Source organism: Phoenix dactylifera, chromosome 2 (assembly GCF_051530095.1).
Source record: "Phoenix dactylifera cultivar Ajwa chromosome 2, Ajwa_hap1_PhDact_Kaust_v1.1, whole genome shotgun sequence".
Lineage (NCBI taxonomy): Eukaryota > Viridiplantae > Streptophyta > Magnoliopsida > Arecales > Arecaceae > Phoenix > Phoenix dactylifera.
In genome coordinates, this window is record NC_143191.1 from 4,725,123 (window position 1) to 4,743,950 (window position 18,828).

Sequence of the window (18,828 nt, forward strand, 5' to 3'; positions counted from 1 at the left end):
ATGCCAATGCGAAAGAGTTTCTAGGGGGCATATTTGAAATCTTTGAAATCTTAATGCCCGGCCCAGCCTGCCCCATTTCCAGCCGCAGCGACGTCATTTCCCCCGTCAAAGCGACGACCCTCATTCGACTGAACACTCCAACATGGCGCACCGGCTCCTTAAATCTTCCCAACCAATTAATATTAGCCACGTAGACATCCGAATATATTCGCTGGCTGTCGGTCCAGGCGGAGGCGGTGCAGCCCACGTAGACGATGAAGCCCAAAGACGCTTCGAGATTCCAGGCCGCGGGTTCGCACCTTTTCCGCGTTGTATTATCCCGCGGAACAAGGTAATATACCCCTTAGCTTCCCATCTAACGGTTGTAGTCTTGTAGATTGATCGTAAAACACGTGTCGATACAGCAGTTGTGAAATTTACAATGGTCTGACGGGATGGGTTAACCCCTCCCATTTTCGCCCTTCATTCTGTTCTCCTTTCTTCTTTCCCTCGCTTGCTTTTTCTCGCTTGTTCTTCTTCTTAGGCTGCGTTTCATTGTCTCTATCTCGCCGTTGTCTTTCGATCTCGGTCGCTTCTCCGCAAGAAAGAACAAGCCCTCACACGAGGAGGAGCCGTCGATGGAGGCGATGGCGAGTTCCGAGACGGCGGCCGAGACGGCGGAGGCGGCGGAGGCGGCGGCCGTGGCGGAGACGGCGGAGGCGGCGGTGGGACAGGAGGAGGCGAGGGGGGAGAGCAAGGACGAGGCCTTGCTGGCCAGGGCGCAGAAGCTGATCTCCAAGATCGTAGCCTCCCAGGCGAATCCTAACCCTAGGCTCCTCCACACCCTCGCCACCATGCTCGAGGCCCAAGAATCCAGGTACTCGCTTTCTTTTTCCTCGTTATAGTTTGTGCGCCCCGTAATTCTAGGACCTGGATTCCAATTCTACGGTTTCGGTTGGAGGTTGGCATGTTCGGGGTCCTGAGCCGGGAGTTGGTGGTAGTTTGGTTTGAGAATACTAGGTTTTTTTCTCTGATTGATGATCTATTTCCTTAGTTATCAATGGTCTTCTTCTTTGCCCGTTTCTGTTTTTTTTTTATTTTTTGGGAACTTCTGATGGCGCTTTCTTGCTGCGCTGTATAGTTTATATCTTTTCCCAGTCTTAGGTGGTGGAAGCTAGAGGGCTAATTTAGGGGTTATTGGGACCATGAGATTTCTAGTTTTTTTTTTTTTAATATTTTACCTCATTTACGATCTCACATAATGTCCCTTCTCGTGAAGGCTGATGCCCATCTTATTGTTCTTTGGCAGAACTAGTGAAAGATTGGTTTTTGTAAACAATAATATCGTTCAGTATCCATGTAGTGGCGATAATGTTAGGCTAGATCCCTATCCTTTCCATTTGTAAAACAAGCATGCTCATTTTAATTACTTGCTAGTTTTAATCTTAAGTTGGACTGCATGTGTGTGGTTTCTGTTGGACTGCTGGTAATATGCTCTTCCTGTGCAAGGAAGAATGACCGAGTACCAGAACCACCCAAGTAACAAATCTAAACATTACTGTTTTGAATGGCCTAACGTGGAATTTTGACAAAGCAATGCTTGCCTATCTGTCCTTTTTTGTTTATTTAATTAAAGGAATCAGGTTTTGGCTGAATAATATTCATGACTGGGATTTAGAAAATGGTACATATTGGAATATTTTACTGCCATAGCATTATCTCTCTCTTACTCATTGTTTTTAACTGTTGGATTGGATTTCCATTTTCAGTAAGGTGGTTTTTGGCTGGTTAAAATTTGACTATCATTTGCTCCCACATGACTGCTTGCCTCTGGGTTTTGAGTGAGCTGGTCAGTTTGGTGCAATCCACCTTTTGGCAGTTTGCCTTTAAGCTAGAGATGTGCATGAGCTTTTTTGATTCTTAAGTTTTATTCTGAAATAATGCTTCTTGTTTGTGTATAATGGGCTTGATTTCATTTGGAAAACTATTGCAGTCAATACTACCATCTAGATGATGCAAGCTATTCTTGTGGATTGAAAATTAAAATTTAGCTGTTTTCAATCATTTGGAGACATGCCTGTATAGTGTTGTCCTTGTGCATAACATATGAAAAGTTTGCCATTTAGCACTATGCAGATATATTTGTGGCTTTCTGAGCATTTTATGCCTGCATATGTGGCCCACTTAGCATTATGAGGCCAAATATATGGCACACTCTTATATGAGCCAGTACACATGGTGCATGTTCAAACTAATCGTTGGATTAGATATGTGTTTCAATTGTATTACAAAACATTGCAATTAGTATTAGTACTAAGTAATACGCATTAATCCTTAATTCTATTAATTACTAATATTGATAATATTTATAAAAACATGTTACTGTTATTTCTATTGTTTTTTAATTTTAAATATATTTTATTTGTTTTAAAAGAAAAAAACTAACTGCATTTGTGCTTGTATATGTATCCTGCATATCACATATACGCTATATGGTCCCTTGATTACACATAACCTGCAGCCGCTTTTTAAAACACCACTCACTATATATGTTTAGTGCACTTTTTCCGCAACCGCTTATTTTCTGATGCTTACGAAAACCCACATTGCTAAAAAAATATGGACTGATTTCTGACCTACTGATGTAGTTCAAACCTATAACGGTCGCCTAAATTTCAGAAAATGAAGCAAGTAAAAGTAATATCTATTTTAGTGTCCAACACAATTCAAGTTTAAGAAGCCCCAACTGTATGATTATTGTCTAATTCTTCACAGATTTCCTTAAAGCATGCAAAGAATTGTTAAAGACTTGTCGATGATCTGGAATGCCCCTTGTCTTAAAAAAATCAACTTCTTTATGAATTACAAGATTCTCTTGAGTGGGATTTGGAAATGATAAAGTGCCTAAATTGGATATGACTGGTCTTAGAATGTACAGAAGAGGGAGAACTTTAGGTGCAGGTTTGGAAGAAAAATAGATTTGTTGGAGCTGATTAAGGTTTGATCGTAATCTGAAGCAGAAGCTGGTAGGGTCAAGGAAAAAGGGGATATTGGCAGAAAGTGTAAAATGGTTGTTTTTTATAGGTTGAGTAATGATTGGCTGGTACCGAACCAGTAGATTGATCATGCATGGTAACTAAAAAGGAAGTAGCATGCATTGTTACTGTGAAAGGAAGAAGGATATTTGGCACTTTGGGAGAAGGGGACCACCTAAGCAGTGGTTAGCTGGACTCTTTGTGGTAATTGATGTGGTAATCTGTGGCTAAGGGTTTACAGGCCACACAGAGTAGTTGGATTGTGTCTTTAGGTCCACCAGCAAGGGAGAGGGAAAAAACTGCAGTGGAAAATGAAAAAGAAAAAGATGCAAAAAATAAAGAACAGATGAAAGTGGATCAGGAGAGAAAGGGGGGTGGGGTGGGGGAGAGAGAATTTGCTGTGGTAGGTCTTGCACGAAGAGGAAAATCAGATGAAGAAAGAATGTCCCTTATTTATAGCCTGCAATCATAAACCCTTTGGTTGGGAGATTAGGCTCTCGGTAAAGAGAAACAAAACCCCTGTTTAGCAGTATGGTCCTTGTACCAGAAGATGTTAACAATTGAACCCTAAATTGTCACAAACACTCCATGTCATAAAGAGCTCAAACTAAAATGAATGTTAGAAAACTGATCATGTGACAAATGACTCGATTCTTCTCCTGGTTAATGCTTTACCAACTCAAAGGCCTGAAATCTATTGTTGACTTGTAATTGATTAAGGAAATCACAGTCATCTATTTATACTGCTTCCTAATCATTTGTACTCACCACTCACCAAATACCTCTTTCCTAGATATCAATTAATATTAACGTAATGTGTTTTTAAAATTAGAGTCTATATATAGTTTTTGAGGAAAAAAAACTATATGTTACAGTAGGCATTCCAGTTGGGTGTTAAGGTGTCATATCTTGTTCCTAAGACGATTTCACAATTTTGATAGGCATGAAACTGATTCTTGGGTATGCCTCAAAGACGCTAGGTATTGGTTCCCTAATAATACATTATTAGATGTCAGAAGGATTCAGTATATAGATGCATGCTTGCACCTGACACACATACGTGAGTCTATAACCTCAAGATCTTGCTGACCTTATGTTTGATTAAACTAATGAGTTCAGTTTAAAGTATATGCACTCTTATGGAATACTTAGTGCTCTAACTTTCTGTAGCCATCATTTCTCCTAAGTGATTGCAATATTCCACCTTTGTCTACTTTGCAGCAATTATCTTTCAAATGATCAGCCTCATCTATTCTTAGCTAATATTTTGTTGATTTTTCTATAATTGTGGTTTTTGTTAATTGATTTCATACATTTGAATAGAACAAATCTCCTGTTTTTTGCTGCTTGAATTGTTAATTCCTTAGTTATTGGTATATTTGAAGGAGTTTGTGAAATACCTTAGCAAACATTCTTTATCCTTATTATTATGCTCTCTGGCACCCTCCTAATCCAATCAAAATCTGAATGATCATGGTGCATTTATTGATAGTAAAAGAATTAAACATCAGCTGAAGCCCCATTTTATCACACAAAAGCACTATTACATTTTATCATAGTAAAAGAATTGAACATCAGCAGAAATCCCATATTATCACACAAAAGCACTATTACAGGGCTGAAAAAAATCCACCTAACTGTGAGATACTAGGATCATTTGCTATGTCGCTCCACCTGAAATTGCAACCAGAAAGAGGAGGATAGAATCCTTTTATTTCACTCAGATAAATTTTGAAGTGTCCCATGCAAATGCCATATCCATCTCCTCCTTCTGAGCTCATAGTTTTTTTTTTTTCTTTTCTTTGTTTATCTTATCTGAATCAGATATGTGCAAGAGTCCGGGAGTTCATCTTTGAACAATGCTCGGGCATCGCATAGTATCGGAAGGCTGTGTAACTTAGTGCGGGTATGTATCTTCATCTGCATTTCACTTGCATGCTATAACTTGGAATCCAGAATTGAACATTAGTTACTTTTTCTTATTCTAAATGCTTTTCTTATCCTATAAAACTGTGCTTGTTCTGCTCAGGAAAATGATGAATTTTATGAGGCAATATCATCGAAGTTTTTGTCAGAAAGTACATACTCTGTCACCATTCGTTCAGCTGCTGCCAGAATACTTCTCAGCTGCTCTTTAGCTTGGATGGTTAGATAATTCTTTGTTTGATTTACTAATTTAATTTCCATATGTTCAGTCTCGAATATCTGTGGAAGTCTGCTCACTTTTGGTTAACCATGGATAATCTGCATCTAATCCTTCTCCAGTATCCTCATGTTTTTGATGATGCTGTCCTGGATAATATTAAATCTTGGGTGATGGAGGATCCTTTAATTTCTGGTGATGAGTACAATTGGAAGCAAGAATTGGGGAGTAACAAGCCTACAGATTCTGAAATGCTGAGGACTTATGCCACTGGGCTTCTTGCTATATCATTGACCGGGTATGTGACTTGATTGGCTGTATTCTGAGCTGTTACCTTTGCTTTTTTGCATGATTTTATGCATTTCATGTTGATTTTTTCAGGGGTGGTCAAGTGGTAGAAGATATCTTAACATCAGGTTTGTCAGCAAAACTTATGCGTTATTTGCGCATAAGAGTCCTTGGAGAGGCCATTTCTAGTCAAAGGGATGCTAGTTTTCCAACGGAGGCTAGGCCTACAAAAAGTAGAGAAGAAAACAGAGGTAGACCACGACAGGTTCTGGATACATCTCGTTTAGATGGTCCAAGGATTGTAGATGAAGGTTTTCTGGGTGATCCAAGTGCTGATAGAAACATTGCTATCAGGCAAGCACATGGAGAAGTTTGTTGGGCAGATGGTGGTGAGTCATTGAAATCTGAACTCACTGATTCTTCGTCAGAAGTTGTTGGTACATGTGACATGGTTGAAGAAGATGCCGATCTTTCTGGTGATGGATGTCACAACAGAAATTTGCTTGATGGGAAGTCAAAATATGGTGATAGACATGTTGCGGGCAGATCTTCTAGAGATGAAGATGCCAATGAAAATGTGAGGGATGACTCATCAAGGCGAAGGGTCAACAGGGGATGGTCAAGGACCAGAGGGAAAGGAAGGTCTAATGAAGGTACCTTAGAAAATGAAATGATTTTGACATCTCCTAGTTCTGGATTACGATCAGGGGGAATTATTGGGGGTTCCTGTGATGCGAATATACCAGAAAATGAAGAGATAAAAAAAGTGGTTGATATGAAAAAGAATGCAAGCGGGATTGATGGTGATGCTTTTGTTGTGGGAGAGGATAATGATGATAGATTTAGAGAGTGTAATGTTGGCTCAAGGGATATATCTGAAATGGTAAAGAAAGCAATAAGAGCGGCGGAAGCAGAAGCTAGAGATGCTAATGCACCTGCTGAGGCAATCAAAGCTGCAGGTGATGCAGCAGCTGAACTTGTCAAGACTGCTGCATTGGAGGTAACCTTTATTCTTTGATGAAAGCGCACCACCCCACCCCACCCCAATAGTACCGATATACTAGCTGCTCTTTTTTTTTATAGGTTTGGAAAAATACTAGTGATGAAGAAGCTGCAGTTTTAGCCGCTTCTAAAGCTGCATCTACTGTTGTTGATGCTGCTATGGCAACTGAGGTCTCACGGTAACTTCACCTCCCTTTTCTCTCATTTCACTCCTAACCCCTTGGTTGTTTCATGCATTAAGTTCTTTTCATTCAATGTTGGAATATTGTGGTTGTTTTCAGGAGTTGTAGCAAGGTTGATGAGGATTTGATGGATGCAAAAGCTGTGGAACCCAAAGAGGATGAAGAACTGGAAGATTTCATCATTTTGGATGATGAATCTCTTGCACAGCTTAGGGAAAAATACTGCATTCAGTGTCTTGAAATTTTGGGAGAATATGTTGAGGCTTTGGGACCCATTCTGCATGAAAAGGGTGTTGATGTCTGCCTTGCCTTGTTGCAACGCAGTTTTAAAGAAGAATTGGCACCTGATCATTTAGCATTGTTGCCTGAAGTTCTGAAACTAATTTGCGCCCTAGCTGCTCATCGGAAATTTGCTGCATTATTTGTGGATCGTGGTGGCATGCAAAAACTTCTCTCTGTTCATAGATTCTCACAGACCTTCTTTGGTCTTTCATCTTGTTTATTTACCATTGGTACTCTTCAGGTAATATTGGAGGCTCAAGTTCTCCGACTTTTCTTCACCTTAATTATTTTACATGCACCATCTGTCACTGCTTAAAGCTCATAATTCCCATAAAAATATGTGCAGGGTGTTATGGAACGTGTTTGTGCTCTTCCACCTGATGTGGTGAATCAGGTGGTTGAGTTAGCACTTCAACTTCTAGAGTGCCCTGTAGATCAAGCTAGAAAAAATGCAGCTATTTTTTTCACTTCTGCATTCGTCTTCAGAGCAGTCTTGGATTCCTTTGACACACAAGAAGGTCTACAAAAAATGTTAAATCTGTTACATGGTGCTGCATCCATTAGATCAGGTGGAAACTCAGGAACATTAGGTATGCCAAATGTAAATCTCCGAAATGATCGATCACCTGCAGAAGTCCTCACAACATCAGAAAAGCAGATTGCTTATCATACTTGTGTTGGATTACGCCAGTATTTCAGAGCCCATCTTCTCTTGCTTGTGGATTCTCTTCGTCCAAATAAAAGCAGTCGTGGTGTATCCCGGAGTAATCCAAGTGCAAGGGCTGCATATAAACCACTGGACATCAGCAATGAAGCTATGGATTCAGTGCTTCTCCAGATACAGCGTGACAGGAAGCTCGGGCCTGCATTTGTGAGAGCTCGTTGGCCTGTGGTGGATAAGTTCTTAGCCTCCAATGGGCATATAACCATGTTGGAATTGTGTCAGGTACAAGTATAGTTGCTTACTTTTTATTTTAATCCCTTCTCAACTGTTAATTTCTGAAGTTATAGGACCTAATATGATGTGTCGTTGCAGGCACCACCTGTTGAGCGGTATCTGCATGATTTGGCACAATATGCATTGGGTGTTCTTCATATTATCACATTTGTACCCTACAGCCGGAAATTAATTGTTAATGCTACTTTGAGCAATGACCGTGTGGGCATGGCAGTCATCTTGGATGCTGCCAATGGTGCTGGCTATGTAGATCCTGAGGTATAGTAGGATTTTCAGGACTCCGTGCAGTAAATCAGCATCATGCTTATACAATTTTTAAAATAAATTTAAGATCATTGTTCATTTTTTCGTATTTTCCAGGTGATCCACCCAGCATTAAATGTGTTGGTAAATCTTGTATGCCCTCCTCCTTCGATTAGTAATAAACCCTCTGTTCCTGCACAAGGTCAGCAGTCTGCTTCAGTTCAAACATTAAATGGTCCCTCGGAGAATAGGGAGAGGCATTCTGAGAGATATGTCTCAGATCGTACTGTTCCATCAACTGTTCAGAATGAGTCTCGGGAGCGCAATGGAGAATCGAACTTGGCTGAAAGAAGTGCAGCAGCACTAAGTACACCATTTCAAGGTAATAATTCACAAACAGCAGTCTCAGCAGGTGTAGTTGGAGACCGCAGAATATCTTTAGGGCCTGGTGCTGGTTGTGCTGGCCTTGCTGCTCAACTGGAACAAGGATATCATCAGGCAAGGGAAGCTGTCAGAGCAAACAATGGTATAAAAGTTCTTTTGCATCTTCTACACCCTCGGATGATCACTCCTCCTGCTGCTCTTGACTGCATTAGGGCTCTGGCATGCCGTGTCTTGCTTGGTCTAGCTAGAGATGAAACAATTGCACATATATTGACAAAGCTTCAGGTAATTTACTAATTAGTATCCTGCATCTGATGTTTGATATGAAAGGTTTAACAAGTTAACAAGTTTTGGCTATTACTTGTGTTTACACGACATGAGAATATGCACCTTATTTTCTAATTTGTATCATGTAGTTCAGGCTATACATTGGGCTTATTGGTCAACAAACATATGTTTTAGAACTGGGATCTTATCTAGCTTGTTCTTTTTTTTTAGTGTTCTGTTGTCTATTGGTTCTCTCTCTCTCTCCCCCCCTCCTCTTTATTTTGTCAGACGAATTATATGGATGTTTTCGAGATAGGTAGAATGGTTGCTTGATCTGTATCACTATTTTTCCAATATTTCAGGTGGGGAAGAAACTGTCAGAGCTCATTCGAGATTCTGGCAGCCAGGCATCTGTAACCGAGCAGGGCAGGTGGCAGACTGAGCTGGCACAGGTGGCTATCGAGTTGATTGCCGTAAGTAAAAGAAGACTGACCCCTGCAGTCATCTGAATATTTATGGTGCATGTACGGACACACACACACACATATATGTATGTATGTGTGTATTTGTAGCTAAAATTGAGCTTATTTTTGTCTGGATGTTGTTGTGCGTGACTAGTTCTTGTATATTGTCTTGTGGTTTTGCTGACTGCTATTGATACATTGTATTGCTTTCCTATTTAAATGTCCTTGATTTATTTGATATCAATGAATATTACAGGTTATAACAAATTCTGGGCGGGCAAGCACCTTGGCAGCTACCGATGCTGCTGCTCCTACACTGAGGCGCATTGAAAGGGCTGCAATAGCTGCAGCTACTCCTATTACTTATCATTCCAGGTCTCTGCAGCTTCATTTATATGCAAAGAAGGTCTCATGAAAGGTTATAAAATGCAGCAATCTGTTCTCATACGACTTGTTTTCTTTTTCTTTTTCTTTTCGGGGGGTTACAGGGAGCTGTTACTGCTGATTCATGAACATCTTCAGGCATCTGGTTTAACAGCTACTGCTGCTTTGCTACAGAAGGAGGCTGATTTGACACCTCTGCCATCATTGGGAGTGCCAACACCTCCACTTCACCAAACTTCGGTCCAAGAAACTTCAAATGTGCAACTTCAGTGGCCATCTGGCCGTGCACCCTGTGGCTTTCTCTCAGAGACAGTAAAGATGGCCCCACGAGAAGAGGATTCTGGTCTGAAGTCTGATTCAGCTACGCCTTCATCAAAGAAGAAATCGCCGGTATTCTCCTGCAGTTTTTCACAGGGAAAAATTCAGCCTCCATCACATTCATCCGTTACTAATAAAACATCCAGCGCCTTAAAAAGTCCATCTGCGCCTGATGGGGGAGCTGAAGCTCCATCTCTGAAGTCTAGTACAGATGCAGAACCCCCATTTAAAACACCAATTTTGCTACCGATGAAACGAAAATTAATGGAATTGAAGGAATTGTTTTCCTCATCACCAACAAAGCGGCTTGCAACAACGGAGATTGCTCTTCAGTCTACAGTTAGTCAGACACCAAATTCCAGTCGTAGAATTTTTCTGCCAGCAGATGGGACAGGTCTATCTCCTGCCACTAGTTATACTCCACGAGTTCCTTTTAGTCGGACAACATCGAGCAGTGGCATTGGGGATGTTTCAGATGATTTTCAATACCAGAGCACTTCTGGGGCACCAACAACACCCATGTCCCATCTTGGTCTACCAGCTGACCCTCAATCTGGAAATGTTGAACGGATGACACTTGACTCTTTGGTTGTGCAATACTTGAAGCACCAGCATCGGCAGTGCCCTGCTCCAATAACCACGCTGCCACCACTCTCTCTCTTGCACCCGCATGTGTGTCCGGAACCTAGCCGAGACCTCAATGCACCTGCAAATGTGACAGCAAGGGTAAGCACCCGTGAGTTTAGGAAACAGTATGGTGGGATCCATGCCAATCGTAGAGACCGCCAATTTATCTACAGCAGGTTCAGGCCATGTCGGACATGCAGAGATGATACTGCCCTATTAACATGCATCACTTTTCTGGGATATTCTTCTCGTATTGCAATTGGGTGCCACTCTGGTGAGCTAAAGATATTTGATGCAATTAATGGAAATGTATTGGATAGTCAGGCATGCCACCAAACTCCTGTTACTCTAGTTCAATCAGCCTTGTCTGGTGGAAGTCAGCTGGTCCTTTCTTCGGGCTTATTTGATGTAAGGTTATGGGATGCCACCAACATCTCTGGTGGGCCATTGCATTCATTTGAAGGATGCAAGGCTGCACGTTTTAGCAACTCAGGGACCATTTTTGCAGCCCTCTCGTCAGACACATCTCATCGTGAGGTTCTTCTATATGATCTCCAGACCTGCAATGTGGAGCTGAGGCTCCCTGATAGCTCAAATAGCCATAATGGCCCTGTACGAGGGCATGCACCGTCTCTTATACATTTCAACCCTTTGGATACAATGTTACTGTGGAATGGAGTCTTGTGGGATAGGCGGAGTGCAGTTCCTGTTCATCGATTTGACCAGTTCACAGACTATGGTGGAGGTGGATTTCATCCTGCTGGGAATGAGGTATGAGCCTGCTCTCAGCCACCTTTAGTAGCAAGCCTTTATATACACAAATGCATGAGTGCATTCATTTTATTAGCATGCCGTTGCATATATTTGACATAAATGTATATGATTGCCTATTTTCGTTGACCTCTTTTGTATGCATAATGTGTATTTACATGTGTTTGTATGTGTGTGCATATGTATAGAGAGAGTTGGACTACAGACTACGTGCTTAACGTTTAGTAAAAGACTGTGATTCGAAAGTCATAGTTGGGTCATCCAAATCGGAGAACTGCAGCTTTGATCATGATCTATGAAAGAAAAACACCTAGAAACCAGATATTTAATGCTTTGATGGTCTAGTACCTGTACATTTAGCGGGTCCGAAAGTAGACTACTTTAATGGCAACATGTTTTACTATGTCTTAAGCATCAAATGTATGGAATTTCAGTATGTTTGTACATTAGGATGTGTAGATTATATTGATAGAGTTGATTGTCAATTTATATGCCTGTCACAGTTTTAACACTAGCACAATTGGTACAATCCATTTTTTCATTCACTTGGTTAAATAAGAGATCACTAAGCCTATGAATTTTTGTTTCTAGGTATTCATAGATCACGACTAACAGTGTGGATCTCCAATTTAGATGGCCCATTGTTGATTTTGAATTCTTAGACCCTTTTGAGAGAGCTATATTATATGGAATGGTTATAAACTTGTAATACGTGTAGGGTGGAAAGAGTTTCGTCCGCTTCCAAATTCAAACATGGGCAAGGTTGTCACATGTGGCTGTCTAGGCTCATGGGCAGCCCACTGCCTAGGCACCTGGTGCATTAGAAGCTGCGAGGAGAGGTGGCTGCCTGAGCGCCTAGGTTGGTGTGTAGTCAGGCACGTGATTTTAGGACGCTATTTTATGAGAAAAGCAGCTACTTATGATATTATTGATCACAGTAAATTCTAGTCATCTTTCTTCATGTATTTTATTTGCTATCAGATAAGTTGGTGTGTGTTCAATAAGCCTGGGAGTGCATATTTCAAATGCTTTAATGACTACCCAAGATCAAAGCAGTTCATATTTGGTGTTCCCTCATCCATGTAATGACAACTGTCTGTCAATCTGCCCTCTCACTGCTTTTGTTGTTTATTATGTGTTCTTGAAGACACTGCTTGATGTTTGATGATAATATTAATAGCTTAAGTAGTTTACAACCTGTCATTTATGAATATGTTTTTTTTCAAGTATCAGATATGAACCTTGAGCATGTACTATATATAGATGCTCCGAGTGTGTTCTTTGCTGCCTAAGCCTTCTACCTAGTTTCATGGTGCCACCGCCTAGGCATTTTGACAACCTTGGTCATGGGGGTTCCTATAATGTAAATATAAACTGGTAGAGATGATTTAGAAAGCTAAAGATGTCTCCTAACAAAGAATCATGTTTTCGAAATCTAATGCTCTACTGCTTAAGCATCTAGTTGCCAAAAAGCAAAATTTTTGTCATTGCAAATAAATTTTAGTTTGGGACAACTTGATGAATAAAATAAGTTTCCAATGTACAAGAACTTTTGATTATAAGAATCTTCAAATTTGTAAACTAAATCCAATAATTTGTATTTTTATTTGCAAATTCCATCATTAAATAGTTTGAAGCTGTTCCCTTCATAACATGCAAAATGATTTCTTTCTGAAGTTGAACAATTTATACTTATTTTATCCAATCATTTAGAACTCTATCAACTTTTTAAATGACAGGCAGTTTCCTAGTTACCTATCTCTCTGCACATATGCGATGGAAGTATATATTGATAATAAAAAAAATTTGTGTCCGGCTGTTTATTGTTTGTTTGCGACCAAGATTGCATTCCCATGCAAGGATCTGCTAAATAGCTTGTGTAATGATGAAACTAGTTACAAACAACACTGCTACGCAGAAATTACTTGTTCATTCCGTCCATAACATTTAGATGTTCTGGATGCCCTCTTTTTCTGTATAGTTTGGGCAATTTGGACTACCACTAACTCATATATTTGTAATCTGAATGTCGTAAAGATGGTCACCCGAATGCTATGATGCATGAGATATATTACTTTTCCATACTTTCTCAAGTTTCAACGATCCAATTCTTGGTGGCCAAATTCTGAAACATGCTAAGCTGGAAGGTGCTGCGAGTAGGTTATATTTTTAAACGTGTGGGATCTCTGGAGCTTGGGACGCTAAAACTAATGCTTATTTATTTTGAACTTGTGTAGGCTATCATAAATTCAGAGGTGTGGGATCTCCGAAAGTTCAAGCTTCTGAGAAGTGTGCCCTCTCTGGACCAAACGGTGATCACATTCAATGGAGGTGGTGATGTCATATATGCAATTCTTAGGCGTAACCCAGAGGATATCATGTCAGCGGTTCTCACGCGCCGTGTACGCCACCCTCTGTTCTCTGCTTTCCGCACCATCGATGCTGTAAGCTACTCCGACATTGCTACAGTCCAAGTAGACCGTTGCGTCCTCGACTTTGCTACCGATCCCACCGATTCTTTTGTTGGGGCTGTTACCATGGATGACCATGACGAGATGCACTCCTCTGCACGGCTTTTTGAGGTTGGGAGGAAACGACCCACCGATGATGATTCCGATCCTGATGATGGGGTTGACACGGAGGAGGAGGACGAGGATAATGATGAATCGGAGGCAGATGTGGACCCGATCCTTGGAGCTGATTTGGATGGTGATGGTGGCACAGACTCAGACGACGAGAGTAATGATGAGGATGAGGATGATATCGACAGCGGGGATGAGCTCGATGAGGATGGGGATTTTAATGTTGATGATTTGGACTTGGAAGGGGGGCATGGTTTGCTGGAAATCATGACTGAGGGCGATGAAGATGACAGTGAGGTGGTGGAATCTCTCAGCAGTGGAGAAGAAGATTTTGCTGCCAATGCTTTTGGGTTCTAAAATTGTTTCAGGGCCAAGCTTATGAAATTGAATTTTGAATCCTATATGTATTTATTGGTTTCCTGATTTCTAAGGGAAGAGGGAGTGGTAAAAAAACAAAAACAAAAAAAAAAAAAACATCGAGGCAACCTGGGCATGTAAGTAGGGGGATCGGGTGTGGTGGAGGAGAAGGAAGAGTGAACGTTTTTTTTCTTTTTCTTTTTTCCTGTTTGGCCGTGGCAAAGAATAAATGCCCGTTTTGCAATTCTTTGTATCTGTGGCTTAGTTTCATACTAATCTAATTTTCTTAGTCCCTTTTTTTAGTATTCACTCAAAAAAAATTGTCCATTTTAATATTTTATCGTTGGTTACTGAGGAGGGACTGCACTTTGGACTAGTTGCTCTTTCAGGGATTTGGTGGAAACTAGCTTTCGGCACGTGCTGTGGGTATAGTTGGCTCTTTCTTCTCTCTCTCTCTCTCTCTCTCTTCTTCGGGTGGTTCTATATACACCCCCCCTATTGCTCAGGACACCCCCCAAAAATTAAAAAAAAATTAAATACTCTCTACACCCCCCCATTTGCTAAGGACACCCCTAAAAAATTAAAAATTTCTAAATTACCCCCCACCCTCCCCACCCCCTCACCTAAATTGCTCTCTACACCCCCCAAACCCCCCCCCCCCCACCCCGCTCTTCCCCTCCAAAACACCCGCCGGCTTCTCCCTTCCGCCCAAAAAACCTCGCCTCAAGCACCTTGCCGGCGGCCAAACCCCCTCCGTCTCCCTTTGAACTGTTCCGCCCAAAGCACCTCGCCAACGCCCAAAACCCCCCCGTTCCCCCTTCTCCCTCTCGTCGCCGGCATTCTCCCGATCTCTGACCACCTCGCCGGCTTCTCCCGGAACCACCTCCCCGGCCATCTCCCGAGCAACGAGCACCTCGCCGGCGCCTCCACGACCACCTCGAGGTAGCTCCCCCCCCCCCCCCCCCCCCCCCCCCCCCCCGCCTCCCCAAATCGTTCGGCACTGGTTCTTTGAACCAGTGCCTTTGGTTCGGCCCCATGGGGCCGACCCGCTGCAATTGGGTCGGCCCCATGGGGCCGATCCAATGTATCTTGGTCCCCATGGGGCCGAATCCAATTTTTTTTTTTTTTTTTTCTGTTGCTAGACTAAGGATTATTTTTATTCCCAAATTTTAGCCTAGATCACGTCCTTAGGGTGAATTGGATACCCAACATCAAGGACAAGTTTTTCATTACTAGATTAGATAGTAATTTGAGAAGTAGGGATAATTTAGAATCATCAAACCCAACTGAATTGGCTCGTTTCGATTGGGCGAGGACATGATTTAACGCACTTATAGATATGAAACCTCGCAACTCTTTGAATTCAGCTAGCTTGAAGTTGTGCTGCACTACCAATAAACTCTTCTCCAATGAGGCTTTAACGGAGCTGTGCTGCAACTCAATCAATCCATGTATTCTAGTCCAAGATGACTCGAAACTTCCTTGGCTTGATCCAAGCTGCTTTTTGAGCTTTGCATGTGCACTCTCGACCCTAGTAAACAAATGAAAGTTAGATATAACAATTGAGGCAAATTAAAATTAAATGAGTCTTTATTTGTGATACCTATTTGTCGTCACATTTCCGTAGTGCCTGCATGTATCCGTCCACGCCGCAACAAATCTTTCCTTGTATTTGCTCAGCCAAGTATCTGACACATACTGTAGTGCATCTGGATAGGTACCGAACTCTCTCTGCAGTGCACTCTAGCGATCATTATACTCGTCTTCCGTGGAGGACAGCACTAGTACATTCCAACTCATAATAAATTTATCCCATTTCTCCTTCAATTCGAACAATTTTTTGCACTTGGCCAAAACATTCCTACTAATATGCCATCTACATAATAAATGTCTAGCAGTAGGAAATACTCTATGAATTGAATTCATCAAAGCCAAGTCTCTATCTGTAACAATCAACTCAGGCAAAACATCATCAGCTATGACACTGCGCAATCTCTCTAATGCCCAAGTATAGCTTTCTTCCCGCTCAGAATTTAAGTATACAAAAGCAATTGAAAATGTCATGTCAGTAGATGTCACCCCCACAATCTCTAAGAGCGGAAGACGATACCTATTCGTCTTGTACGTGCAATCCATTATCAACACACGGGGAAATGCACGGAACAAATCAATGCTGCCAGGGTGTGCCCAAAATAAGTCATGCACAACATCCGTATTAGTACAATTCCTATGCCACTCAATATATTTAGCCTCTGATAATTTACCTAATAGATGTTGCATTTCAGACCTCCCGGCTTTCTCTACAACCTTAAACCGTTGACGTACATTGTAGATAGTCTTGATAGTCGTAACATTGAGGGCATCTCTTTCCTTCAATGTGGATAATATGTCCTTTGGACGAACCAAACTCTTCGACATATCCACTAACAATTCCGTCTCCTGCTCAGATAATCTCCCTGCATATGAGTGCCCCTCCAGATTCTCTGCAGCGGGATGATTGTGCACTCCACATACGACCAGTAATATCCAATCATCCGCAGTATCCAATTTCTTTCCTCTTAATGCAAAAGGGCATCCACACTTCTTTGTCCCACAGGCAGTCTTTATTCGCTTTTCTTTTTTGGTTCGGTACGTCCCACCCCTCTCACAACCTAACGTAATTCTGGGTTTCTTAGAAATGGTACCTGCATCGGATGATTTGATTACAATAACAAAACCATTTCGCCTCCCAGCTTCACGACACCAATTACACAAGTCCTCTCTACTCTTGAAGATCTATACATTAAACAATTTATGTAAGTACACAGTTGTAAAAATAGCTCGCTAAACTAATACAAAATTGCACAATACATTATAATACCTCGTAAGTTGTAAATTCGCTTGTGTAATCCAGTACAAATTCTGATCCAATTATACTCGATTCGGTTGTAGCATAGCCCTACATATAAAATAATTTATCACCAAGAATTAATGAATCAGAGGATCTGTTCGGCACGCGATTTGGCACCAGAAGCCTTCTGTTCGGCTGCACAGTGCCGAACAGAAGGCTTCTGTTCGGCTGCACAGAGCCGAACAGAAGGCTTCTGTTCGGCTGCACAGAGCCGGACAGAACCCTTCTGTTCGGCTGCACAGTGCCGGACAGAAGCCTTCTGTTCGGCACTGTGCAGCCGAACAGAAGGCTTCTGTTCGGTTGAGGGTTGCCGAACAGAAGGCTTCTGTTCGGCACTGTGCAGCCGAACAGAAGCCTTTTGTTCGGCGATCCAGTGCCGAACGGAGCACGAACCGTGAAAAAAAAAAAATTTCGAAACAAGGTGGAACACGTACCTTTGCGGCCGATTCTTCGTCCCAAATCACTAGTTGCTTGTCCATGCTTCGAATGGGGCTTAAATCTCCTTCAAAGATCGCCTAAACGATGTAAATGGATCGAGGGGTTTAAGGGGGGTTTGAGGGGTGTTTTTTTTTTTTTTCTTTTCAAAACGAAACGGAGGAGGAGGAAGGGGGGGTGTACTGTGAAAATTTCAAGGGCAATATGGTAATTACACTAAAGGTTAGTTTGGGTATTTTCTTTTTGGTTTTTGGGGGGTGTCCTTAGCAATAGGGGGGTGTATATAGAACCCCCCCTCTTCTTCTTCTTCTTCTCTTTTTTCTTCCTTCCTTTTTTTTTTTTTCGGTACAACAATGCTTCACATCATGCATGCATGAGTACAGCCGATAAAATCTAATAAAGGAAGCTAACGAAGGGGAGGAATAATCGCTTGGTTCTTTCAAACGAATTCATAGAAGTGTTGTGCTGTAAGAGAGGCTATTCAGTCAGCTGCATTGTTTATCTTTTGATAAACATGGGAGGTCCAAAAAGAATCTTTAGATGCATTCGATCATTGTAGCTGAGTCTTCTTCATGGTGAATGCAGACTATACCCAAAATAAGTCTCGCATAGCAGATATTCTCTAATACAGCTCTAAGCTCGGCCCCAATGGCAGAAGTGTCGAAAATCCGCCGCTCAAGCACCATGGATGGGCAGGGGTATAATACTGGAGGGTTTATGACAGCCTCATGGAGGACACGAAACAGTTTATTCTGCATGGTAATAATTTTAGGATCCAAGCAAATGGTTATAAAGCTTCCCAGTATAAAATTAGCCATCAAAACGAGATTAGATATTTGTTAATTAAATCCGAACACCACACAAGAACGGACATACAAGACATCTGCTGCTCGGTACTGCAAAGCAACTATGTATTTCACATCCTTAGACATATCACATATATAGTCTCGATTTCCATGAAGCTGGATGGTCTAACTGGGCACAATCTGAAGAACACCTGATTGCCCTGCACAAACAAATTAATTGCAAAAATGATTAGAGGATTCAATTACTATAGTTAAAGATATTAACTATAGGTAAGAACTTAGACATTTCCCATTCATGAATTCACAATTGTTGATGCAATGAGATTTCTACGCGTCAAGATTGGTGTGCTGGTGGATGACATACGGGGGAGAATAACGCATCCAAGAGATGTTATGGAAGGACTTCTTTTATTCCGAAGTATGAAATGGAC

At 41.5% G+C, this 18,828-nt stretch overlaps 1 protein-coding gene across 1 annotated transcript; it reads left to right on the forward strand.

Annotated features, from left to right (window-relative positions):
- Positions 1 to 465: 465 nt before the first annotated feature.
- Positions 466 to 14,568, forward strand: LOC103702667 (DDB1- and CUL4-associated factor homolog 1-like). Its single transcript, XM_008785184.5, has 14 exons — positions 466 to 856; positions 4,839 to 4,920; positions 5,044 to 5,160; positions 5,280 to 5,455; positions 5,539 to 6,445; positions 6,529 to 6,626; positions 6,729 to 7,152; positions 7,258 to 7,857; positions 7,948 to 8,127; positions 8,230 to 8,781; positions 9,126 to 9,236; positions 9,484 to 9,602; positions 9,716 to 11,327; positions 13,565 to 14,568. The coding sequence occupies exons 1-14, from the start codon at positions 618 to 620 to the stop codon at positions 14,264 to 14,266; spliced, it is 5,919 nt and encodes a 1,972-aa protein (XP_008783406.4). The 5' UTR covers positions 466 to 617; the 3' UTR covers positions 14,267 to 14,568.
- Positions 14,569 to 18,828: the final 4,260 nt, after the last annotated feature.